Source organism: Naegleria lovaniensis, assembly GCF_003324165.1.
Source record: "Naegleria lovaniensis strain ATCC 30569 chromosome Unknown tig001, whole genome shotgun sequence".
Lineage (NCBI taxonomy): Eukaryota > Heterolobosea > Eutetramitea > Acrasida > Naegleriidae > Naegleria > Naegleria lovaniensis.
In genome coordinates, this window is record NW_025407823.1 from 14,249 (window position 1) to 39,963 (window position 25,715).

The window sequence follows — 25,715 nt, forward strand, 5'->3', positions numbered from 1 at the left end:
CGCTTTTGTAAAGACAAGTTTTGTAATTTACATTGAAATTATGTTACAATTATTGATACATTGAGTTGCTTAATGGATGACTTCTTCAGTCTCTCCCAAGCAATGCAAATACAAGTAGCAATCTGTTCCATTTCCTTCCATGGTCATCAACTGTAAATCACCTCCCCAATATTGAGCAAACAATCTAGAGAGTGGTAACCCATAGCCAAATCCACAGAAAGGACCGTTCAACTCTGAATAACTATCGTCATTCAACATGTCCACATTGTTGGCTATATCCATAAACAGAGTTCAGTTTGCCGTCATTTCAAAAACATTCATAACTACTACTTACCTGCAGTTGTATACAAGTGAGTCCAAATTTTATGTAAATCCCTTCTTGGAATTCCTTTCCCTTCATCCGAAATTTTCACACATACATGTTCTCGAAGCTTGACATCATTCGCAGCAGAGATGGTAATGACAATGGGTGGTAAATCAGCATGGTTGTGATTTTCCACAGTGGCCCTCATTGAATTTTTCAGCAATTCAAACAAGATGTAATACAAATAACTTGGAACATAGGGAAAGACAATACTTGTGTCTCCTTTTATGATCACTTTTGGTGCAGTTCCATATGTCATTCGACATAAATCAGAGGCATGTTCAATGGCTTGTTGCGCTACATGGGCAGGATTGGTTTCCATTTGAACGAGACCAATGAAACCTTTTCTTGGTTGATGAGCTTGTTCGTGAAGACACAAGTGTTGTCCAATGATGGTTCGCATACCGATTCTGTTGATGTGGAAACTGTCGAGAGAAGCATGAAGATCTGAATATTCTGAGAAATCAAAGGTTGGAGAGTTCTTAAAGATGGATTCTTTCATTTTGGTTTTCAGTTCATACACTCCCTAATTTGGTGAATTTGAATGATGTTAGTGTGTGAATGATGAAAGGTAACAACATTTAGGAGCGAAATGTTGTTGAATTCAACAACTCAAAACATACCTTTGCCACATTAATAATCGTCGATTGATGTCTTTCATAAATATCTTGCAACTTTCTAGTAAATTGCAATCCTTCATCTCTTCCTTTCGACAACAATTCATTATACATCATGACATCATTAAAACTCGACAAGTACAATTCTCTCACTTTTCGTATGGACGGCATTAAATTCAATCCATGAGGTAATGTATCTAATTGTTTGACTTGACGAGCTAAACGTTTCGGCAGTTCGTCTTTCAACCAATACGAAGCTCCAACAAGTGTTTGTTGATTAATGGTTTTACCAAAGGACATGATCATCTGAAAGTGTGTTTGTATTGGGGTTCATGTTAAAATTGGATGACATTGATGCAGGATCATGGATTTTCAATGATCATAAGTTTGGATTCCATGCTCAATAACAAGACAAAAAAGGAAACTTACCTTGAGTGTGATCGGCGAAAGAGGAAGATCAGCAATTTCATACACCGTCCCAATGCTGTAATGATTGAATCTCGAAGTGTTGTTGTTCATGTTTGAATCATTGTCAGCAGCAGTCTGAATGAGAGCAGAAGATTTTGAAAAGTAGGTTTTCAATGAGGAAGATGCAAATTTCTTACTGTTATTCTGTATCGAGTTAGAAAGTAGTTGATATGAGTTTGAAGAATGTTGTTTGTGATGGAGTTGGTTCGACGACGATGAAGATGCTGCTTTCGATTGGTTGTTAAAGTTGGAAACAAGACTAATCTTTCTTGTTGCCAAATGTTTGGGGACTGTTCTTGAGAGAGAATCAAGAAGAGTCATGTTTGAGTTTTTTTGCTGAAGATATATTCTCTTGCTGGTTCTGAATGAATTTAACATTCTCGAAAAATTTGAGAAAAATTGCTTTAGGTTATGGGATGTTGAGAAAATACAAAAAAAAAAATTGGCAATAATTTCCTGTAATGGACAGCGCGCGAGGTTATGACATAAGGGTTCCAAAATGAAAAATTACAATTTGCAATAACCCTCAAATCATCATTCATGAACACAGTGTGAGGGGCACTGGTTTTAGAGGTGGTTTCAAAAGTCCCTCCTTGTTGTATTGAGAATGGCATCATCATGAGAAGAAAATTATAACTCCAACAATTGCTGCAAGTGTTGAGTAATTTCCGAAAATTCGGGTCTCTTTTGGGCCTCTTGATCCCAACATTGTTTCATCAATGCAACGTACGACTTGACCACAGATCTCAACCGTTCCGAATTTCCTTCAAAGAAAACACCAACTGCAAATTCTTCCATCCACCATTCAAACTCTTCGTCTGTTTGGAACGGAATGAAGGGTCTCTCTCCTCTCCAAACTCGTGTTGGAATGGTAAAGGCATGATGATCTTCATCCGTAGCCGAGTAATTTTCATCTTTCATTTTGAAATAATGAATACGTTTGGACGAGCCATTGAGGTAGGGATTTTCCAAGAATAATACTTCGTACATCATAATTCCAAAGCTATACACATCCGTCTTGTGAGTAATTTTGCTTGAAGTGGTACTACTGCTGCTGCCAAAATTCTCAGGAGAGAGATAAAAGATGGTTCCAATGTTAGTGGTCATGGTGGTTTGAAAAGTATTGCCCAAAAGTTTCACAAGACCAAAGTCACACACCTTGCTCGTGTTGTGTTCATCCAGAAGAACATTGGCAGGTTTCTTTTGAGTATAACCCATAATCAATGCAATACGAATTGTGTAGGATACACGATGATGATTGGGGAATTGAAAAATTAATCACAATCAGTCACAGAAAGGTCAAGAATATACACACTCTCATGTTAAAGCCAACACTTACCAAATCTCTGTGAACAATGACAGGTCTCAAAGAATGCAAATATTCCATGCCGTGACTCGTACCAAGCAAGATTTCAATTCGTTGTTTCAGAGTCAAGGACTCTTTGCCGATTCTACATTGATACAACACCTTATCCAAACTTCCTTTGGCCAAATATTGAGTCACAATGTATCGACTGTGCTCAGTAATACACAAACCGTAGAATGGAACCACATTGGGATGCCTCAAATTGCTCAATATTAAGGCTTCTTTTTCAAATTCTTGATCGTCTGAAGTCTTCAATGATTTTATCGCAACATCCAGATTCAACCATTTAGCAAGGTAGATGACACCGTTTCCACCCTCACCAATTTTCTTAACAACTGTCAACTTCTCTATAGGAATGATGAAAGAAGGTTGATTTTTCCTATTCAGATACTCTATGGGTTCAAGTAAGAAGGATTTTTCCAACAGTGGTGCATCCAAGCCTAATCCTGACGCTTGACTTTTTGCACGACTACTCTTTGAATGGTTCATGTTGGAAGACGATTCGATCTCCATCTGTGCTTGACTCTGAATTTCATCATCTCCCAAATTAAACACCATTCTTTTATCCATGAGCTTTCTTTCCAACTCTCGCTCTGCTTTCTCCTTTCTTTTCAAGATTCGAAGTTTGGCAACAATAAACACAACTCCATAGATCAGTGCAACGCCTAACAAGATTCCAGTCAGGAACATGACAATGGACAAAGGCACCACGATTGCAATGATCAATGTCACAGTGTCTACATAAGGTTTACAACTGTACACAACCTTACCATCCACTACTTGATCAGCGAGCTGAAATCCTTGTCCACAAGGCTGAAGAGTTAAATTAAATTGAGCTACCTTATCTGTTTCTGTTGCAATGAGGATGGTGAGTGGTAGAGACAATGAACTGTGGTTATTAGTTTGTAAATAGGGCGTGAACATTAACTTGTTAAATTCCAACTTGTCGATCTTTAAAAGTAGAGAGGGATGATAGAGAATAAATTTTTCAAATCGAAGAGGAACAGTTTGGTTGAAGGAGGCAATCATGTTCAAGCCAAGCACAGACGATTCTCCAATCGCTATTTCGTTGACTTGAGAGCTCTTGCTGTCAAATGTCAAATTTTGACAGCTCGTCGAATAATCATTTCCTACCATTCCAGCGTTATTGTCCTTAAACACAACTCCTGAATTAATAAATGAAGATGATGGAAGCCCCCTTGACATTCCAATATATATTGCTCCACCAGCAACACTTGCATAATTCTTTTCAAATTTCAAATTTCCTCCAAACAGTCGCAATTCAGAAGAATATCGATCTCCTAAATAAAACGCTCCTCCTCGTGAAGCTCTATTCTCAATAAATCGAGCATCATCATAAGAAGCTGGAGAAATTCTTGAATTAAACACAATCGTCACTGCTCCACCAGCTCCTTCATATAACTTGTAGAGGATGTTCTTTTCGATGGAAGAAGCCACATCAAACAAGACTTGATTTTTCACAAAGAGGCATCCATTTAAGGCAACGGTTAAAGAATCACGTGCAATGAATAGAGCACCACCAGAAAGTTGTGCCGTATTTTCTGAAAATTCATTATTTAACAAGGAAAATCGTTTGGCTCCATTCAAGTACAGAGCTCCTCCATAAATTTGTGCAAAATTTTTGATAAATTTGGAATTTCGAATGAAAGAGGAGGGTTGCATGAAGGAATTTTCTGAAAAACTTTCAATGAATATGGAACCACCGCTACCAGAAGATTTGCACTCGGTGAAGAGAGTATTGTTGATGGTTAAGGTTGCAAGAGTTTCGAAATAACAGGCTATTTTTAAGATTATTGTATCTGCAAGAACCAAATGATTATGGATTACTTACCTCCTCCAAATTGTCCCGAATTTTGTGAAAATTGAGAATCTTCAATCGTGACTGTAGAAGTTGCAATCACATCTATGATCGATCGTTGAATTCTAGGTGCATTTCGTTCGACCGAACAATTAAAAACATTCAATTCTCTCAACCACACGGTTTCGTAGGCATTCACAGCGAGAAATTGATCTACTTTCCAAGCGGCCACGTTATGCATTATAAATTCTCTTCCAAATTCAGCTAAAATGATTGGTAAAAAGTATCCTGAAACTGTAAATAAAGAGTTTGAAAAGACACATGAATCGACTTTGCTTATTTGGAATGCAATATTTCTAGCTTTGAGATTATCGAATTGTAAGGTGAGTGAATTGAAGAAATAATAACTTCCTTTAAGCATGATGGCATCAGTCATCTTCATATGATGGACATTTCTGAAACCAAAGGAAATAACATTCATCAATGTCAAGTTTCCAAAATGGGCATTTTCAAAATTTCCAAAATAGTACGAGCTAGGCATTTGTTCTTGAGATACGACATATTCAAAAATCAAATCTTTTGCTCTGGTTACATTTTCCTTTGAGGTATCTTCCAAATCTGTGTTATATCCAACATTAATAACTGAATTCGTAATAAAACAATTATACAATTCCAAACTAAGACCAGGAGGTGAGAGAATTGGAATTGTCATTTCGAGTTCATGAAAATAGATTCTAGTAATATCGGATCGAAAATTCATTAGAGGTAGAAAACATTGTAATTTTTGAAGAATGATCACATTCGAATAATATCTGAATGAATAAAATTCAAATAAATAATTGAACTTGGGCGACTGAGGTGTCACTAATCGATGATGATCGCAAAATAAATACGGATTCGTATCTGTCAAGAGTACAATGGATACATGAACATTATATCTACTGTTGCTGCTGCTGTTCGAAATTGTATCATTATTCATGAACACTTTTATCAATTCATCCAATCGTGTGAAAATTTGTGCCATCGTTACACAAGGCGAATGAACATGTTCACACCAAACATTAGTCATTCCATATTGACTCATATTATTTGTAACATAGAATGTGAATGAAATATTTTGTCGTTCGCCTAACTCGGTATTGAACGCTCTCCTTGAGAACGAAGTTGCTTCTCCTGGATCGTAGACAACCAAATTTTGCAACCATTTCATCGATGATAACACGTTTCGAGTTTGAGAATCCGATACTTTGGTCATGTGCTTGTTCAAGGCGTCTCTTCCGAAAAGTTGTTCTTGCATGGGATCCCATTTTGTGGACATGGTTATTTCAGTCTTGACCATTTCGTATTGAACTTGGTTTTCGTCTCGGGTGTGATGGAGAGGTGGCGTCGACAATGTCATGACCATTGATAAAGACCATAGAGTACAGCACATGATGATCATTATTCTCAATGTGTCCGTCATGGTTATGACAAGATGACATCTGTTAATCATGTTATTAATGGATATTTTTTTCTGAACGGTCCAATATTTTGATTTGTCCTTCCAGTATGAACCCGAGCACACAAAAATCACAATAGATCTGAACAATATATTTTACTTGACATGAATGACATAGGTATCTGTAGCAGTCACTTGACTTGCATTGGCAACAAAACTTAAATATTGACCTTTGGCATATAAATTTCCCATATTATCATACGTTTTGCTAAATAAATTTCCATCATTTCCAGTTGGAATGATGAAACGATCCAAATTCACCGAATTGAATGAAATAATTTCTCTATACACTGGAGCTTCGATGGTTTCATAATTTTCATTCATATTATTCAAAAGAATGGTTTCTGTTCCTCCATCTGTAGCGAGTGTAATTTTTGAGAGACATCCCAAAATTGGAGTATCTTTTCGAGAGATGTGATGAATGGGACTCGTGTGAATTTCTCCCCATGTTGGAATTTTTTCATATTGATTGTAAAATAAATCAACCACTCGGATGAAAGTAGCAGCTCCATAGTCTGTGCATGATGTGAAATTCTTGGCGAGACATGCCGAGTCATTGTTTCTTAGCATGGCATCCTTGTAAAAGTAGAAGAGAGCCATTTTCTTAGTTTCTGTAGTGTCACCAAATTCTTTGGAAACAAGTGTACTCAAGTATCTTAAAAATCCTTCAAAAAGTGAGGCCTCAGTAGAGGTACGTTTCATGTAACCGTCCCATGACAGCAGAGCTTGAAGATGTTGTGAGTATTTGCGTTTGGAAGCATATGAACTAGTGGAGGCACGTCGTGCAACGTCACTTGTCATGTTCACAAACATGAATCGATATTCTCGATACAACATACTATATGTATCCAATTGAATATCTATCATATTTTGTAGTGTAACTTTAGTTCCAGATGTTTTAACATTTGCAATTAATGCATCCATCAATTCTTGAATTCGTTGTTGTCGATAAGAGAAAAAGTAATTTGTGCTCACCAAAATTGGATAACCAGGAGGAACTATTCTGTTATTGGCAGAGCTCACATAACCCTTAGCTGGATTCAACAATTCAGGATTTTGACTCGTTGGTAAATAACCTGAATAGTCCCATGCCATGGTATCTCCTCGGACAATATATCGACCAGTATGACCTTCTCTACGTATTGGAATTAATCCAGATAATTTGTAACCAATATTTCCGTATACATCCGAGTAAGCAAAATTGAAAATAATGGAGGTCATTCCATTCACACTCGTGCGAAATTCATTCCAATTCTTACTGAACATGAGATTGATCAGAGAATTGAAGGACTTGTCATTGTCTTGTTGGGCAACCCATCGATAGGCAAAAAGCTCGGTAGAACTTGAACCAACAATTGTACCAAAAATGGATTCTCGAATTTTGATGGTCACAGATGCAGAATCTGAGGATTTGATCGTTTCGGTGGATGTTTTGAATGGCAATGAAACACCATCGACCACGTAATGATCCTCCTTCGTAGAATCAGCTTTTAACATGTAAATATCTTGAACATCTGTATATGCAAGTGTAATTCCCCAAGCAATATATTCATTTCTTCCAAGAACAATTCCTGGAACTCCAGGAAAAGCAGCACCAAGTAATTCCTTGGGTTGTTGTGAATTAGTACTGACATATGGTCTCACATATTTCATATTCACAAGATAGAACTGATTCGGTGTTTGCACAAAGAGATGTGGATCATTGGCAAGATATCCATTCACGCTATCAGTGAAATTTTTGTGAACTGCCCAATTATTGGATCCAATGGCTCTCTTTGTTTTTCTCAACAGATCATTCAACGTTTTGTACATGAAAGCATAATTTTGATCAGCATTTTGATTGTCCTTCTCGTCAAAAGCTTCAAAATGACTTTGCGACGATGCAAAATGAATACTTTTCATGATGTGTCTATTTCTTCGTCGGTTGGTAGCACTAGTTTTTGGAATAAAAGCACCAGTATTATTTCGAGTGAGTTTCCATTCCAATTGCAAATCTTGTTCGAGAGTGGTATTCAACCCCAACTCTTGTTTCGAGAGTACAGTAGCAGCGTCGAATGGAATTGGAGGGTCCAACACTTCCATTCTTGCTAATGTCACGTTGTTTTGTGACATGGCAGTGTATCTCAACTCCTCGTCATGCCAATTTGCAGACATGATGGATTCCATATATTTCACAACAGTGAGTGAATCATATGGTGTCCAAGGTTCTAACGTGTATCCCAATAACGTCACTTCCAATGGCATTGAATTACCACTTTGTAAATAAGCATTCACTCCGTCTGCATATGCTTGAAGTGTATTGTTCGCTCTTTCATCCAAATATTGTAATTCTTTTTTTGCCAATCTTCCATAACCAATATAACGAGCAAGTTTGTCATCTTCCAAAGTGGCACTTCCAGCCAATTCTGATAAACGTCCTTGAGCTGCTCTTCGAACGAGATCCATTTCAAATAATCGATCCTGAGCTGATGCATATCCTTGTCCAAACATGATATCATATTCTGTTTCTCCTGTCACGTAAATTAATCCATGAGCATCTCGTTTGATTTGAATTTGTGAATTTGGTGTCAGATACGATGGAATTGTTTTCAGTGCACTCGTTTCCAAAATGACCATATTCGATAATTGAATGGATCCACTCTTTCGCACCATTGAACTATCCACAATGACCATAAATGCAATATAAATTGCCAAAAATACCACAAACAGAAACACACCAATGACAATCATTGAAATCAACAGAATGGATTCTGCAATTCGAAAACCCAAACTCGAACATGGACAAGCACGAATGTTTCGAAATTTTGTTTTCACTAAATGTACCAGAGGATCTTCATTGGATGTGTTGTTGGAGTTTGACGATGATGACGAAGACGTCGAAGAGGAGCAAATGGTCAATAATCCTCGACTCACAATCAAATAGCCAATGAGAGCTGTCAAAGCTCCGACAACACCAATACTTAGAGTAATGAAAATGGCATAGAGAGCATTTTGACATTTCGCACATTGTGATGGATACAAGCCATAGACACTGAAAGACATTCCAAGTGTTGCGAAAATCATCATCAATGCACCTAAAATAATTAAAAGTGTGATGATCAATGTTGTGAGAGATTTCTTCCATTGATTCTTGTTGGATGCATCATCATCGGAATCATCACTGTTTCGTCTCGTTGGTTGTGTTGTGGCTACATGTATGCTTGAGGATGCAACTTGAAGAGGAGGTTTTTGGGAGGGTTGAGTGTTGTGTAATGATCCCTGTGCATGTTGCTGTGATAAATTAGAAAGCACTCGGAAAAGACCTCCTCCTGAAGTTGTTGGGGAGTGCGTGGGTGTTTTGACAGAAGTAGGTGTGAGTGGGGTTTTGGAGGAAGACATAATGAATGCATCAAATCAGATTGACCCACACAAGCTCTTGATGAAGATATTTTTTCAAAAGGCACAAGTGTGAACTGAAATATTGTGACAATCGACAAGTAATGGCGAGGGATCTTGATTACAAAATCCTTAGTAGTTCAGTCAGTTGATTGGGAGTGAAAGAGTTCAAAACGAGAAAAAGTGTATCAAGTAAGTAGTACAGGTTTGGCGTGACAAAAATTACATGTCTTGTATTGACGTTTGGAATATTTCACCATACTCTATGAAATCTCAAATTAGGAAGGTTTTCAAAAATTAAGCAGCTTAAAAGTATCCAAAACGCTGCTTTGCTTCATGAGTTAATCTGTCTCTATGCATTGGATGTGCTAATTTGTACACATGGGATGTAAATTCAGATTGTTATGGGTCATGATTTGTTGACAAAAAGTCAACCCCAATCATTACCAAACACTTACCAATTGAAATCAATGCCTTAGCTCTCTCTCGAACATTCTTACCATACAATTCTGCAACACCGTATTCAGTACAAACATAATGAACATGGGCTCTTGTGGTCACAACACCTGCACCTTGTTTGAGAGTATTCACAATTTTAGATTCTCCATTAGCAGTCACTGAAGGAATGGCAATGATTGGTTTACCGCCCTTGCTCTTAGCAGAACCAACCATGAAATCCATTTGTCCTCCAACTCCACTGTACATTCTTGTACCAATGGAATCAGCACAGACTTGTCCAGATAAATCAATTTCAATAGCACTGTTCACTGCGATCATGTTCTTATTTTGCTTGATATTGGAAATGTCTGAGTGTAAGTGATCAAAACAGAGTAATGTTGATGATAGTAATATCCGTAGGGCGCATATGGGAGAATGGATTGAATTTGACGTTGAGCACATCTAAGGAATATAAATTATATTCTACACAATCTAACACTTACCATTCACATAATCAGCACCTCTGAAAATGACTTGTGGATTGTCATTTACAAAATCATAGATATTCTTAGTTCCCATCACAAATGTACACAAAATCTCATGTTGGTGCAATCCCTTGTATCTATTGGTAATCACACCCTTTTTGAACAACTCTAAAACTCCATCAGACATTAATTCTGTGTGAATTCCGATATCTTTGTGATTGGTCAATGCAGCACATACAGCGTTTGGCAAACTTCCAACGCCTAATTGAAGACAAGCTCGATCTGGAATTAAGGAAGCGACATGTTCTCCAATTTTTCTATCGGTTTCCTCCAAGCAATTAATGTCGCACGGAATTTCAGACAATGGCTCATCGTGATAAATAAATGCATTGATTTGAGAGACGTGAATAAAACCGTCGCCGTGAGTTCTAGGAACATTTCTATTCACTTGAGCAATCACGAATTTGGCTGATTCAACAGCTGCCAGAGAAATATCCACTGAAACACCAAGTGAGCTGTTGTACATTTTCATACGGTGGCACGGTGTGAGAAAACCATCACCAATGTGAATACAAGTGACAAACAAAGTTAAGGGAAACTCGAAGTCTGGCACTTACCAATAACCATGAGCATCAGGAGGTGAGACTTGAATCAAGGCCACATCAATTGGAAATTTACAACTCTTGAAAAGAAGTGGAGCCTCACTCAAGAAAATTGGAAGATAATCCACAAGAGGTTCCTCATCTTCCTTTCTGTCCTTCATGGCAGCTCTTTCATTAGCTCCATGAAACATGGCATTGGTATGGAAAAAGTCCCTATTCTTTGGCAACAGATGAGGCGGTTGCTGGCCTGGATAGTAATTGATATGGAGTCCCACAAATTCAACCTTGTCCTTGTGGCCTTCCCCGAATACTAATTCCTTATTTTCCACAAGAGACTCCAAATTTGATATCAAATATTTTGGTACGTTACATCCTGAACAATGTTTCGGAAACAATGTTGAGTACGAGCATTCATACAACAACAGTGCAATGATTTCATACAACCAATCCAATATATTGGTTGTATACAATATTGGCCAATTCAATGATTTTCCACAACAGTTGTAAATTTTTCCAAATATACAACATCATCATCCGAATACCTACCCGTTTGAAGGAATACCCGATTACCTCCTTTAATATATTGAGTGAGAGCCTCTTTAGCACTCATCACTCGGGCATCAAATGGTCCATTCACACTGCCATAGTTTGCTGTTTGTTGTTGTTCTTGTTGAAATAATGAGCTAGGGTCAGTACCTCGTTCTCGGAATGATGGTAACAGCCTCTTCTTTATAAGCCGGCATTGCAACACATTGTGTTTCGGGGTATTCGTCAGTAACGGAGCGAATGAAAGGAGTTTACGCTTGTGCGTGAGCATCATCATGTCTTGGAGCAATTTTTTTCGTTCGTTTCAAAAAGGATGAAACAAAAAAATTCCAAAAAAGAACACAACAACTCAACAGAGGCATGTCAACATAACAAATTTTCTTATTTACTAAATTTATTATTGTATTAAGGAAAAGTTGAATCACCAATCTCTTTTCCCTTTGCAAACCTCACTCAAGTTCATCAATTCTATTTTAAAAACATCAGAAAAAATGAAAACACTTCCACCCGAATGGGAGCTTGTGCATCAGCAAGCCTCGGAATTTATTGAGAGCAATAGAGATTCTCTCTTGAATTCTCCATCCACTCTGCAAATTATAAATAGTATTTGTAGTAATATTATCTCTCATCCGAATGAAGAAAAGTTTCGAAAAATCAGATTGGCAAATCCAAAATTTAATGAATTTGTGATGAATGTACCGGGAGCCATAAATTTATTGTTTTTATGCGGATTTGAAATTGATGATCAAAATGAATATCTAATTATCAAGCCAGGAAATTTAAACATGAATGACTTGCAAGCTCTAGTCCACGTGATTCAGGACTATATCACTATTAAATCATCAACGTCAACCACCAAATCAAACACACTCCACCCTTCTCAACCCACCTCTTCTTCATGCTGTAGCACTGATCAAGAAATGGAAGAAAGACGAAGAAAATTATTAGAAGAAAAGAAGAAAATTCAAGCTGAGAAGGATAAAATCAAACAACAACTGAATGCAGATAAGGAAGAAAGAAAGTACTTGCCCTCAGGTGTGAGTTCAAAGAAAACAAAAAAACCTGAATCCAATTCCAAGAAAACCTTCAAAGACATTGGTGTTGATTTGAGTAGCCAAGGAGGAGGATGATGTTAAAGGGGTAATGTTGTTAGCCCCGTAACCAAAGTTTGTCACCACTATGGAATATTGTCATGTGGTGTTGGTGTTGATTGATAATTGTTAATATACACACCACAGTGTGAATTACAAGAATGTCAGCGGATAGAAAGTATTGAGGATGACGCATGTTGGGAGTTACAATCACCTTCTTGTGGCAAGAGTGGTTTGTGTCTTCAAGTACACAACACCACTTTTGACATCACAAGAAACTCCTCTCATGGCCGATAGATCAATATTTCTGCACGTTGATTTGCAATATTTTGACAACAATTTAAGGCTTCAATACTCCTAAATGACGACAAACTTTGAGCAACAAGTCCATTGTACACAAATTAAATGGTAAACGTTTGTTTTTTGTATTCAAAAATACATCACCTAGTGGTTTTGTTTGAAAAGAATGGGAGGTTGCAAGAAGGGTTTAGCTTTTCTTGCGATCGAGGTATGTCAAGCAAAAAACTTGATACAATTAATAGTATATAATAATAGCGAAGAAGCGTTGAGGAAACTTTGATCAGTCAATCATTCACACATTATTCTCCTTCACAAAATTCAACCATTTTCTCGAGCCCATGAATCGGAAATACGAATCCAATAAATTCTTGTAAACCTCAGTTTGAACTCCACTTAAAAATTGTGGATGACAAATTTCAGTGTAAGCATTTCTGACCTTTGTTTCCACATCTTGAGTGACATTGGGAAACATTTGAGCAGCAACATCTTTCAACATTTTTGGTAAATCATTCACGGACATGTTCTGTTCATCCATAAATTTAGTGACAACAAAATACGGCTTCAATTGATTTCTCACCAACACAGAGGGCAAATTCACCTCAAACACAGATTCCGACTCTGACAAGTACAACTTGACAATTTCTTTCAGTTTCATCATTTTTCTTCTCATAAACTTGTCATTAATCTTTTTCAAACTCGTCAATGCTTCGGTAAACAATAAATTCTCAGAAGAAAATTCCTCTCTGAGATGACTATAAAACAATTCTCTTTCCTTCGCATGAGCAATAATATAATTCAAACAATCAGACGAAGAAGGCGCATGTACCAATTCTTTCAAATTCTTAATCGTTGTCGATTTCGAAGGTTGATCTTGTGTGGAATTTGTTTTCTTACTTCTATGAGAAGAAGTTTTCACATAATCATACAATGCTCGTGCTACTGTAATTCCTGGATTTGCGACACATCCTCCTAAAAAGTTCACAAATAATGTGAAACATAAATCAATAATGAGAGATCCAACAAAATTTGTGGAATTCCAAAAAAACAATGCAATCACAGCACCAATAAATGAGAATATCATATTCATGAGAAAGGTTGCTCTGTAGACAAATGGATCTGTCTCAACAAAGTGGTAAAATAAAAAATTGGAAGTTTTCACAGAGTTGAGTTGGTCAGCTTTTCGACGTTTGACATACTTGTAAATGGATACAAATAAATCGAAAAACCAGGAAATCATGGCCACTAAAAAGATCACTGAAAACATGATGAGAGCAAAGGTGATGACGTTCAGATAGGCATTTCCAGAACAATATCCTCGGATTAAATTCCATTTTGGGAAAATAGCTCCAGTCGTATCTGTGGAAACTGTAAAAATTGCAATCGAGACTAGAATCCACCAAATGACAAGCCACATGGTGTAAATTCCGATGTCGATCAATCGATAACGTTCAAGGAATTTCAAAATTTTCACACCCTTTCCAAACTTGGAAATTTCTTCTAAGGAAGTGGACACGGCATCGTCATCGCTTGTCAAATCGACCACCATATCTTCAGTGTCAAAGCTGTCATCGGTCAATGCTTCATCCGTTCCTTGCATGGTGTTGTAAATCATTGAAGATCGAGGGGTCACGGCTGGAAGAGAATCTGTCGAAGTTGAACTCGACACGGATTGAACAGCTGCCAAGTTGATCGTTGGCACTAAATGCGTTTGACTTGTGACATCCACGGATGAACTCGAGAGTGAGGACACGGAGGCACGTGACAGAGATTTGACAGATTTTCGTTTTTCTAACGAAGATAAATTCACACCACCAGTTTCAGTGTTTTTTTGACGTTCCTTTTCTTGTAATTTCTGCATTTTCACATTTTTCCACTTTTCCAATTGTTTTTCCTTAAATGCAATCATGGCATTTCGAAATTGGTCTTTTCGTTCTTTCAAAAATGTTAACAACAAGAATCGAGATAATTGAATATTATAAATGACAACTCCCAAAATAGAAATGGTATACAATCCATACGCCACAAGATAGCAATACACATTGGTAAACACAGCCCAATCGATAAACCATCTCGGTAACTGATAAGGTTCAAATAAATGTTCAGAAAAATACAAACTCGCATCCAACAATGGATTTGCCAATTTCTCTAACAAGTATTCATTCCAATACGTTTGAAATAATAATTTCACGACAGGAATCCTGTCAACAATACTCTGTAAATTACCAATAAAATTCACGAATAACAATAACATGCTTGGTATGAATTTGGATTTCACAGGTTCCTTATTTCGAAAAATGACAAGTCCAAAGAAAAGAATGACATCCATGACAATGACCATCATTCTCAAAGGAATAATAATCCAACTCTGTAAGGTTGAAGAGGCAGTCAAGACGATTAATCCTTGAGCTGCTTGAGTGTTATTGGTGAGATTGGAAACGAGAAATTCAAAATCGGAAGCATTGTAATAGTAGAGAAGGACATCAGCAGGAGGTTGAAGAGGAGAATGAGTATTGTTGTTGTTGCTGTTGATGGTGTTGATGGTGTTGATGACATTGGATGTGAACGTGGAATGGAGAGAAGAAGACGTTTCATGTTGGTTGTTGTTGTGATCCATCCCTTGCATGTCACTTGCCAACCACATTTTTCTTCCCAAAAAGTCCAATGTCTTACGCCATGCCAAAACCGTCCACATCCTAGAGACCATACCATTCTTGTGATGATCATGTCGGTCAGGTTCATCATGGCCATCCTTCAATTCCATGCCCTTGACATGCAATCGTTCCATTTCTTCTTCTTGATGATGATGACATTCATGGTTGTGTTGAAATTTTTCATTCCTTTCATTCCATTCCAATATCGAACCAGACACACAAGTTGTGGTTGTCCACACAATGATTCCTACTACTGCTACTATTAGTAATAGAATCAAACATGACCAATGTCTTTGGCGAAACGATGATGAACCTGGAATCATTTTTCTTGTGGGTTCAACACGAGTTTTCATTGTTGTCATGATGGAAGAGAGGAATAATTTAGTCAAGTGCATCATTTCAAATATTGTATTGAATGTAATGAAAAGCTCTTACGGAAATGCGAAAGTCTCGTGTTGTGCAAATTCAATGTGGACTAAAGATGCTTGTTGTTGTTATAATTGTTTCGAATGATGAACTCGAGAAGGATTCGAAAACAAAATTTAAGAAACAGTATGTTCAGAAGGTGATGTCGAAAAGGTGTTTTTTTGATGTTTGTTGATGAGTACTTTTTCTTTCTGATGAACCTCCGATCTTTCCAAACATACTTGAAGACGCGTCGTAACCACTGTCAGATGTCATGTCTGAAATACAAAAAAAAACCTCAACACCTTAAGGTTCTTTTATCCGTTTAAACGGCAACGATTGGTATTTCAACGTTTATTTCTCCAAAATGATGTCGTACATCTTACACAGTAGCACATGCGACACTAAATTCACAAATTTTACACTTTCAAAATCTTCTGTAGAGGCACTACAGTAGATGAATGGTAGAGAAAGTTCTTTCGCCTTATTGAGTGCATGTTGAAAGGTTTGAGAATGACAGACTCGAGTGTAGAGAGATGGTCGTTTCCAGGATTTTGGTGTTTGAGCGCTGTCAGATGTCAATGAGAAGGTATTGAGGACCATTAATTCCAATGGTGGCTTTTGATTGTCGTCAGAAACTGAATTATCTCTGGATCCAATGACAGAGTTGGATTTCACACGAATGCCACCTGTCAAATTGACAGCTGTTTCTTTAACCCATTCTGGAATACTCTCCAATGATTCCATTTCATCATTAAATATATACAATACACTTGTCTTACCAGCATACACATTTGGTGAAAAGATGGATCTTCTCGAAAATTCCGTCTTGGTTCCAGAATTATCAAAAAGTGATCCCTTAATTAATGCATAAGAATGTTCATCAAAATGTAACTGATACGATCGAGTTAATAACTTGAAAGCACTTGTAGGTTCATAACTTTGATTTTCACTCGAAGTTGCTGAAATTCCATGTGAAATAATTTGAGCCATTCTTGATTTTCCAACTTTACAATTTCCTTTGAAATGTGTTCGAATGAATAATGATTTTCCATCTTCAGAACTTTCATTTGGATTTAAAATTTGATATTGCAATTTGGTAATTTCTTTGAATTTTCCAACATGTTTCGCAAGATACATGCACAGTTGAAAGGAATTGGAAAATTCGAGATTTAGTTTTTTCAACTTGTCAAATTGTTCAAAAGGAAAATACAAGATATGGAATTGAGTGCGTAGCAGTTGATCCCATAATGAAGAACATGGCGAGGATTGATAAAATTCTGAAAGAGTTTGTTGCGGATCTACAAGATCATGAACGCCCAATGAAGAAGCTGCTGCTGATGATAATGATGAACAACATGTAATGAATCGATACCAATCACGAGAGAGAATACCAAGTCGAGCAAGATTGGCCGTATCCAAATGACATAATATTTCCAAGACAATTTCAGTGGTTAAATAATGACCACAGCATTGTACCGAGATGGAGAGGGGTTCTTCCGAAGATTCTTGTTGTTGAGTTGATGATGAAGTTGCATCGGAGGAAACAGCGGCAGTGGTGGTACTTGATGGTTGTATTAGGAGTGAATTGAGCATGAACTCGGCTTGTGCATTTGTTATTTTGGACGGCAACATGTGGGTGTATTTTCTTTTGTTGTTAAACAGAAAAAAAGTTGGACTTTTCAATTACACCATCACAGTTCCATGTTCCTAGTTCATTAAGACTTGAGCAACAACAATTCAAGGAAAGTTGCTTTTTATTTACACAATTGCTGCCAGCAGTTACAAGACCCTCTCCTTATTACTACTTGAATTCCTGTTATTGATTGTCATCACGATTTGGTGAGTAAGCAGGTGAAGATGGAGAATAGCTAGGACTCGTTGGTGAATAACTTGGGCTAGTTGGTGAATAGCTTGGACTCGTTGGTGAATAAGCAGGTGATGATGGTGAATAACTTGGACTTGTTGGTGAGTAAGCTGGACTCGTTGGTGAATAGTTTGGACTTGTAGGTGAGTAGCTTGGACTTGTTGGCGAGTATGCTGGTGACGATGGTGAATAACTTGGGCTGGTCACACGAGGACTTGTTGGTGAATAAGCAGGTGACGATGGAGAATAATTTGGACTTGTTGGCGAATATGCTGGTGACGTAGGAGAATAGTTTGGACTTGTTGGAGAATAAGCAGGACTCGTTGGTGAATAGGCTGGTGATGTTGGCGAGTAACTTGGACTTGTTGGTGAGTAAGCAGGTGAGGATGGTGAATAGCCTCCAGTATTTGGTGATGTTGGTGAATAAGCAGGAGATGAAGGGCTATAACCACCACTTGGACTAGTTGGTGAATATCCATGATGACCAGGTGATGTTGGTGAACCAGCAATTGGAGAGAATGCTGAGTTGTAAGGTGAAGGGCTAAAGCCACCGTGCTCTGGAGATGGAGTTCTACTCACAGGAGTTGAAGTCCAAGGGCTTGATACTCCATGATAACCAGGTGTTGAAACTGAGTGATAAGGTGTTGCCATTCCAGTGTGATAAGGTGTTGAGACACCAATAGAACCAAACATGGTAGATTTGGCTGTGGTTTCCATGACATACATTGGTTTGACTGCAACAGCTTGCTTCAACAACTCTTCGTCCAAAAACAAGCCAAAACATCCTGTACCGATTGGAGCCAATTGACCAACCATCACGTTAGCACTTACACCCTTGAGGGTATCAATGTCAGCAAATGTAGCAGCTTCAATAAGGATTTCAACAGTCTCCTCGAATGAACATCTCATCAATGGACCAGTGTCGCTACGATTAATACCGTGACGAGTGATAGCCATCAAACTACCTCTGTGAGTCATGACGTCACACAAAATGGCCAAGTGACGGTAGTTGACATATGAACCGTCGAACTCAATGACCTTTCTCATTTCCCTCATCAATGCATTTCTGCATGCCTCAATACCCAAAACATCAAGAATTTCATTGACATCGTTAGATACGGTGGTAGTATGATCAACTTTTGGATGAGCCAATACAGCCAATAAATTACAACCTTCTGTATCCAAAACCCATTGACTTGTCTTGGTACGACCTTCAGAGGTGAAAGTCATCTTGTCAGTTTCTTCTCTAAGGAAGACCTTCTTGATATCTTTATAGCCCTTGAGTGCCAATTCGTTTAACATGTTAGATTCCAAGCTTCTCAAAAAGTCAACTGTGCTATTTTCCATGTCCTCCTCTTCAATTTTTTGAATCGTCTCTGCAGTTGGATTCTTGAGTTGTTCATCCTTCTCTCTTTCCTTTTCATCCTTGTGAATACGAACAATCAAAATCAAGTGATCAGCGTTATCGTCAGAGTAGAAGCATGTAATGTCGTTTTGGAATTCTTCCTTGATTTTTCTTGCAACTTGTGACATGGTCATTTCACTCATCATCATCTTGTCCAATTCAAATCTGAGAGCCCATGGATTGAGTGTGGTGGAATCTAATTTTTGATCCTTATTTTCATCGATCAATTCTCTGATAAATTCTCTATCTTCTTCAATGACTGATTCATATGGTTCTGGATCATAGACAATTTGTGTAGATGAAGTGACATGACCCAATGTTGTATATTCCAAGTCATCCTTTACATGTTTGGCTTGCTCCATATCGTGAAGAATATCTGACTTTAAATAAATTGTTAAACCTGGAGTTTTGATATTCTTTGCAACGTTCAACAATTCCTTCAAACGAGGAACACCCAATGTAACGTTCTTTGAAGACACACCAGCAAAGTGGAAAGTGTTCAAAGTCATTTGAGTTGCAGGTTCACCGATAGATTGAGCAGCAACAGATCCCACCATTTCACCAGGCTGAGCAAGACAATTGTGGAATCTCATCTTAATTTCACCAAGAATGAAGTCAAAAGCTTCCTTATTGAGGCACAACTCTTTCAAAACAATCTTTGAAGCAAATGTACATCTAACTAAAATGCTGAAAAGCAGAGTTGCATTTTCCTGAGCCTCTTTGGAAAGCTTATCAGTACCCTTAATGACCACCAATTCTTCGCATAGCTTTCTGATACTTTTAGCAACGTAAATTGGGTTCAAGTCGCTAACTTTTCCAGCACTTGGGTGAATACCAAATTCTTTTTGAGCATTCTTAATGAGACGTCTCAAGTTTACAGGCATGACAACCTTGGTTTCACCTGATGGGAAAATTTCAGTTCTCAAAACAGCTCTATCCAACAACAATTGTTTGTACTCATCACGAATTTCTTTCAAAAATTGTTCTGGTTCTCTCAAAATCTCTTCATAAATCTTTTGAGAAACAAAAGGTTCCTTATTGATACCACCTAATGGCATTGTAATTGCTGACGATGCCAATGATTCGGAGCCAGGAGTGTAAGTTGGAGCTGGACCAAGAGATGGGTACCAAAACTTGTCAACAAATTTGTTATCACTCAAGTTCATCATGTCAATGCTCTGTGATTCAACCTTGTGAGCATCCATTCCGTCTTCTCCGTACAAGAATTGGACGACATTTCCTTGAGCGTCACGAACTGTACCATCATATTTGACCATAATGTCTTCCATAGCCTTGATTAATCTTCTTTGAATATAACCAGTTTCTGATGTCTTGACAGCAGTATCGATCAAACCCTCACGACCTCCCATAGTGTGGAAGAAGAATTCTTGAGGAGTAAGACCTCTGAGATATGAGTTGGCAACGAAACCACGACTTTCTGGGCCATGATCGTCTTGTGAGAAGTGAGGCAATGTTCTATTACGGAAACCGTATGGAATACGTTTACCCTCAACGTTTTGCTGACCAACACAAGCAATAATTTGTGAAATGTTAATGTAAGAACCCTTTGAACCAGCAGTCACCATGGACTTGATGTTGTTGTCGTCCTTGAGAGACTTTTTAGCCTTGTTACCGGCATCTTCACGAGCCTTGTTCAAAACCTTGTTAACTTGATTTTCGAAAGATTGTTGAATGGTTCTACCTGCTTCTGCTCTGAGTTTTCCTTCTTGTGCATCTTTAACAATATTCTTGACGTCTTTTTCGGCCTTTCTAATGGTTTCTTCGATTTGTTCCATGGTTGCTTTGTCGGCAATGGTATCTCCAATACCAATACTGAAACCACGTTGCAATAACCAGTGGTTAATGACTCTTTGACAAGCACCCAAAAACTTTCTTCCTTCATTGTGACCCTTTTCATTCACAATGATGTGAATCAAAGAACCATGGGAGGAACCCAAAGACTTTTTATCGAGAATACCAGAAACCAATTCACCTCTGTCAATCAACACTTTTGTGTCGAATTCTGGCAAGTCTGAATCCAAGTGATCTTTTCCTTCAGTAAGGTCTTCGTGTGTGGATGAAGTATTTTCCAAGTTGACCTTTGGCAACAATAAACTGAACAATTGTTTACCTGTCCACAATTGTTTTGGTTTCATGATAGCTGGAACTGGTAATTTACCATCAAAGTCTAACAAGTGCATGAGACAATTCATCATGACATCCTTTTCAATAAAAACATCACGACGAGTAAGTTTTGAAGAAGCCAACAATGTATCTTGCACAAGAGCAATGACTGGTCTGTTACTTTGTGGTGTAATGATATTTCTTGGGACCATCATCAACTCGAGTAATTCGGCTTTGGTTTGCAATGATTGAGGTACGTGCAAGTTCATTTCATCACCGTCAAAGTCAGCGTTGTATGGTGTAGTGACAGACAAATTCATTCTGAAAGTACTGTAAGGCATGACCTTAATTCTGTGACCCATCATAGACATTTTGTGAAGGGATGGCTGTCTGTTGAAGAGAATAACGTCACCATCTTGCAAGTGACGCTCAACTTTGTAACCATATTCCAACTGAATTTGATCGTTTGCTTTTCCTGAGGCAAATCTCAAGTCAATTCGTGTACCGTCTTCACGAATGACATATTTTGCTCCAGGGTAAGTCAAAGGACCATTAATCACCAATTCATTCAATCTCTCAAAATTGAATGGTGTAACAATTTCTGGAACGGTCATGTTTGAAGCAACAGAACGAGGAACACCGACTTGATCAATATCAATTGTTGGATCTGGGGTAATGACGGTTCTGGCGCTAAAGTCTACACGTTTACCCATCAAATTTCCTCTAACACGACCTTCCTTTCCCTTCAATCTTTGTCTGATTGATTTCAAAGGTCTTCCACTTTTAGTGGTCGAAGTTGGAATACCAGGAAATTCGTTATTTGCATATGTAGCACAATGATATTGCAGCATTCTAACCATTTCTTCCATTTGATGTTGTGGTGTACCAGATTTTTCACTTCTTTGAAGTGCTGCATTTGCCTTGATGATATCAGCAAGTTTGTGAGTAAGATCGTCTTCAGAACGATCTCCTGAACCGTGGTGCACGCTAGGACGAACTTGTGGTGGTGGAACTGGGAGACACGTAATAATCATCCACTCAGGACGAGAATTGTCTCTGTCAAATCCCAATAATTCCAAATCCTCATTAGATATTCTCTTAAAGATTTGAAGTACACGTTCGGCAGTGAGTTCTTGCTTTGTAAGTTCTTGTTTGTTTGGTCCCTCGGCAGAATCCTTCTTGAATTCTGCAAAAATTTTCAAGCCATCTCTAGATATCTTAGGTTGAATGCCTCCACAACCATTTCGAGGTTGGAATGTCAATTCGGCAGTGGTAGGATCTTGTACAAGTCCATCACCTCCTTGAGCTTGTTGATTTGCGTCAGTAGGTCCAACTGTGCCTACAACGCACTTATCCTTTCGACATAAATCTATCACTTCCTTGAATCTTTTACGTCTATTTTGATATTTGGAGGCCTTTTTGAAGGCATGTGTATTCTTGTCTGCCAAAAGTTTACCACAGTGATAACAAACACTTTGCAGCACTTTGATAGTTGTGTTGAGAAAGAGTACATTGAACACAGGATGGATTCTCACATGTCCAAAGTGACCAGGACATTCTGTCGAATTACCTCCACATCTTTGAGAGTTTGAAAAAAAGGATAAAGTGGTGTGTATGGTTATGATGACGAGATGCGAGAAAAGAGAGTGTAGTGATGATCAAAGTCATGGTGTTTGTTGTCGGAGATTGATAACAGCAAGAGCAAATGTTCGCCGATTGGTAAGTTCGCACAAGGAAAAGTTGAATGTACTTACGTTAGACAAGTAAGAGAGGGATCAATGGTACCCATACGAAGATCCATTAATCCTCCTTCCTTTGGTTTTCCTTTTTCAAATGTTTCCGCATGGAGTACTTCACATACACTCATCTTCTCAGTCACTTCTGGATTCAAGATACCGAATTGAATTCGGTCCACTCTAGCCAATTCAATTGGAGAAAATGTAAATAGGGACATTGATTATACAATATATTGTTGGGGAATATAAATAATAGGAGTAGTATTGATGATGATGCTGTTTTCGAAAACACTACAACAACAAGGCTTCTCAATCAAAAGTGATAAAAAAAGGCGATGATGTTGGAATATTTTTTTGATGAAAAAATTTGGTGGTCATTTATTTTCGTTTTTTTTAACTGATCCCGTGGCTAGATACTTCATCTTCTTCACGCACAGGTTGCTGTTGTGCTGAAAGAACCGATTGGTTGATTGCTTGTGGTTCACCTTCTTCACAACAACCTCTTAATTATTAGGATCATCAAATACAGAATGTAATTTCATAGTACAACTCCGAGAGCTTCGTCCTCAACGATTGAATCATGGCTCAAGAGAAAAAATGTTATATTTGAGAATTGAAAATCTTTGTGATGCTGCCGAACAGAAGGAAGAAGATGAATGCTATGAGGCTTTTCAGTTGCTTCACCTCTCGGCTGCAACCTCTTATTCTTCTTGGCTTTTAGAGAAAAAACATCATGATAACAACAGCTTTGAAAATTGTACGAACGATATCTTTAAAAGCACAATTAACAATGTTTCAAAAAACAATATCATCAATAGTAATAACAACAATACAAATTCAATAATGTATGAATGCAAACGTGATCAGGACCAGTCAGTCATCACAAAATCTCATAAATATCGAAAGATACTAAAACCAATTCCCACAAGTTTTCACAGTGGTTGCTTGGTGCAAAATTCACAAATGAATTGGTTCGTTTATGTATCTGGCTGCATTCAAATGAGTGATCATCTTGTGGCCGTACAAGTGTTTGATTTGGACACAAGGACATGGCTCGAAATATTTCGTTTTAACGGAGAAGATACTGATGATGATGGAGCTGACAACATTAGTGATGAAAATGAAGATTATGAGTTTGAAGAAGAAGAAACTCCAGTCCAAACTTGGGGACACTGTGCTTGCTATTCTCCTCTCACTAAGAGTCTATATGTTTTTGGTGGAGCTCAAGACAATGATTTCCAAAATGACAGGCTTATGGAATTTTCTTTAAAAGACTGTCGTTGGAAATGGAGACGTACAAGGAATGAGTGTGAATTCAATGACAACACATCTCCCATACATAGCAAGACTGGCCAGCGAAAGTGAACTCCGGGCTTCAGGGACACGATTTATGTCCCTCGAAAAAAAAAAAGTTTCTGTAGAGAACCGGCTTAACGCTGGCAAAGAAAAATCTTGAAATTGAAGCTTCCAAGTTCACTGTTCTGTCAATAGAGAGCCCAGCGACAGGAGTTGGCGACCAAATCCATCCAGCAACCCGCTCTGTTGGCTTGTCTTGCTATGGGAAGCACTCAACTCTGCAAGCCACCGTGTGGACGTCAGGGACACCGGAGTGTCTATCTAAAGAGCCAACACAAAATTGTCATATTCGGTGGATATGCAGGCTATCACTTGGATGATTTTTTTGTCTATGATATTAAGGAAAATATGTGGTCACTGATGGAAGAGTGTCATGATGACGGGAATTCGAATCGTTTATCTCCAAGAGAAGTCTTTTCCATGGTGTTGAACGAGCAACGTCAATCCATTGTATTTTTTGGAGGAAAAGATGAAGATTATAGGTATAATGATATGCATGAATTTTCACTAGTGACCAAGAAGTGGTACCGACTCCATCAAGGGGGACCTAGAAAGAAGATTGACTCTCCAAAGAAAACTACAGTGCCGAAAGAAACTCTTCTGAATATACCTTCACCAAGAAGTTCCCATTCCTGTATCATGATTGAGAAATTACAACAGATGGTGATGTTTGGAGGATACGATGGAGACGATTGGCTTAATGATTGTTGGATATTTGATTTTACTTTGAACAAGTGGACAAAGGTTAATCTCTTTACAAAACATCTCTCAGAGAATAGCCTGAAAATATTCCAGCATGGTTTCAGTAGCCATGTTGCAGTTTTTGATGACATTCGAAGCGAAATGCTGGCATTCGGTGGATGGGTAAGTTGAATCATTTCAAATTTGGTCACACCTTGTTTAAACAACACTCACATGGAACGAATACACAACTCATCAGACTGGAGAAATGGATATCAACGCAATGTGGACAATAACATTTCCCACTTTGAATGAACTCGAATTTCAATCAAAGCTAGGCAATATTATAGATCGAAATCAACTGAGTGATATTTCAATAATAACATTCTCGTCTTCTTAAATTATTTTCATCTTATTTGATGACCATGGACATGAAACAACGACAATGAATTTTCAACTCTGAGATTGGAAAACTTGGTTTTTTTTCAAATGAAAAAGAGAAAAAGCTCGTATCGAGTTTT

The 25,715-nt window shown here is 38.0% G+C and overlaps 10 protein-coding genes across 10 annotated transcripts; 3 read left to right on the forward strand and 7 right to left on the reverse strand.

Annotated features, from left to right (window-relative positions):
• Positions 1 to 69: 69 nt before the first annotated feature.
• On the reverse strand, positions 70 to 1,770 carry C9374_003552 (uncharacterized protein; the record flags this gene model as incomplete). Its single annotated transcript, XM_044693093.1, has 4 exons — positions 70 to 272; positions 335 to 890; positions 988 to 1,287; positions 1,411 to 1,770. The coding sequence occupies 4 exons, from the start codon at positions 1,768 to 1,770 to the stop codon at positions 70 to 72; spliced, it is 1,419 nt and encodes a 472-aa protein (XP_044555682.1).
• A 309-nt stretch (positions 1,771 to 2,079) lies between these two features.
• Positions 2,080 to 6,039, reverse strand: C9374_003553 (uncharacterized protein; the record flags this gene model as incomplete). Its single annotated transcript, XM_044693094.1, has 3 exons — positions 2,080 to 2,649; positions 2,789 to 4,614; positions 4,668 to 6,039. 3 exons carry the CDS (start codon positions 6,037 to 6,039, stop codon positions 2,080 to 2,082), a joined length of 3,768 nt encoding a protein of 1,255 aa, XP_044555683.1.
• A 189-nt stretch (positions 6,040 to 6,228) lies between these two features.
• C9374_003554 (uncharacterized protein) lies at positions 6,229 to 9,510 on the reverse strand (the record flags this gene model as incomplete). Its single annotated transcript, XM_044693095.1, has 1 exon — positions 6,229 to 9,510. One exon carries the CDS (start codon positions 9,508 to 9,510, stop codon positions 6,229 to 6,231), a length of 3,282 nt encoding a protein of 1,093 aa, XP_044555684.1.
• A 303-nt stretch (positions 9,511 to 9,813) lies between these two features.
• Positions 9,814 to 11,855, reverse strand: C9374_003555 (uncharacterized protein; the record flags this gene model as incomplete). Its single annotated transcript, XM_044693096.1, has 5 exons — positions 9,814 to 9,875; positions 9,966 to 10,313; positions 10,449 to 10,945; positions 11,048 to 11,405; positions 11,579 to 11,855. 5 exons carry the CDS (start codon positions 11,853 to 11,855, stop codon positions 9,814 to 9,816), a joined length of 1,542 nt encoding a protein of 513 aa, XP_044555685.1.
• Positions 11,856 to 12,069: 214 nt separating this feature from the next.
• Positions 12,070 to 12,708, forward strand: C9374_003556 (uncharacterized protein; the record flags this gene model as incomplete). The annotated part of the gene is made up of 1 exon (XM_044693097.1): positions 12,070 to 12,708. One exon carries the CDS (start codon positions 12,070 to 12,072, stop codon positions 12,706 to 12,708), a length of 639 nt encoding a protein of 212 aa, XP_044555686.1.
• A 553-nt stretch (positions 12,709 to 13,261) lies between these two features.
• Positions 13,262 to 15,754, reverse strand: C9374_003557 (uncharacterized protein; the record flags this gene model as incomplete). Its single annotated transcript, XM_044693098.1, has 1 exon — positions 13,262 to 15,754. The coding sequence occupies one exon, from the start codon at positions 15,752 to 15,754 to the stop codon at positions 13,262 to 13,264; it is 2,493 nt and encodes an 830-aa protein (XP_044555687.1).
• A 625-nt stretch (positions 15,755 to 16,379) lies between these two features.
• C9374_003558 (uncharacterized protein) lies at positions 16,380 to 17,660 on the reverse strand (the record flags this gene model as incomplete). Its single annotated transcript, XM_044693099.1, has 1 exon — positions 16,380 to 16,772. The coding sequence occupies one exon, from the start codon at positions 16,770 to 16,772 to the stop codon at positions 16,380 to 16,382; it is 393 nt and encodes a 130-aa protein (XP_044555688.1).
• A 184-nt stretch (positions 17,661 to 17,844) lies between these two features.
• On the reverse strand, positions 17,845 to 23,375 carry C9374_003559 (uncharacterized protein; the record flags this gene model as incomplete). Its single annotated transcript, XM_044693100.1, has 2 exons — positions 17,845 to 22,999; positions 23,176 to 23,375. 2 exons carry the CDS (start codon positions 23,373 to 23,375, stop codon positions 17,845 to 17,847), a joined length of 5,355 nt encoding a protein of 1,784 aa, XP_044555689.1.
• Positions 23,376 to 23,754: 379 nt separating this feature from the next.
• Positions 23,755 to 24,522, forward strand: C9374_003560 (uncharacterized protein; the record flags this gene model as incomplete). Its single annotated transcript, XM_044693102.1, has 1 exon — positions 23,755 to 24,522. The coding sequence occupies one exon, from the start codon at positions 23,755 to 23,757 to the stop codon at positions 24,520 to 24,522; it is 768 nt and encodes a 255-aa protein (XP_044555690.1).
• Positions 24,523 to 24,714: 192 nt separating this feature from the next.
• Positions 24,715 to 25,594, forward strand: C9374_003561 (uncharacterized protein; the record flags this gene model as incomplete). Its single annotated transcript, XM_044693103.1, has 2 exons — positions 24,715 to 25,377; positions 25,454 to 25,594. 2 exons carry the CDS (start codon positions 24,715 to 24,717, stop codon positions 25,592 to 25,594), a joined length of 804 nt encoding a protein of 267 aa, XP_044555691.1.
• Between the last annotated feature and the right edge of the window lie 121 nt (positions 25,595 to 25,715).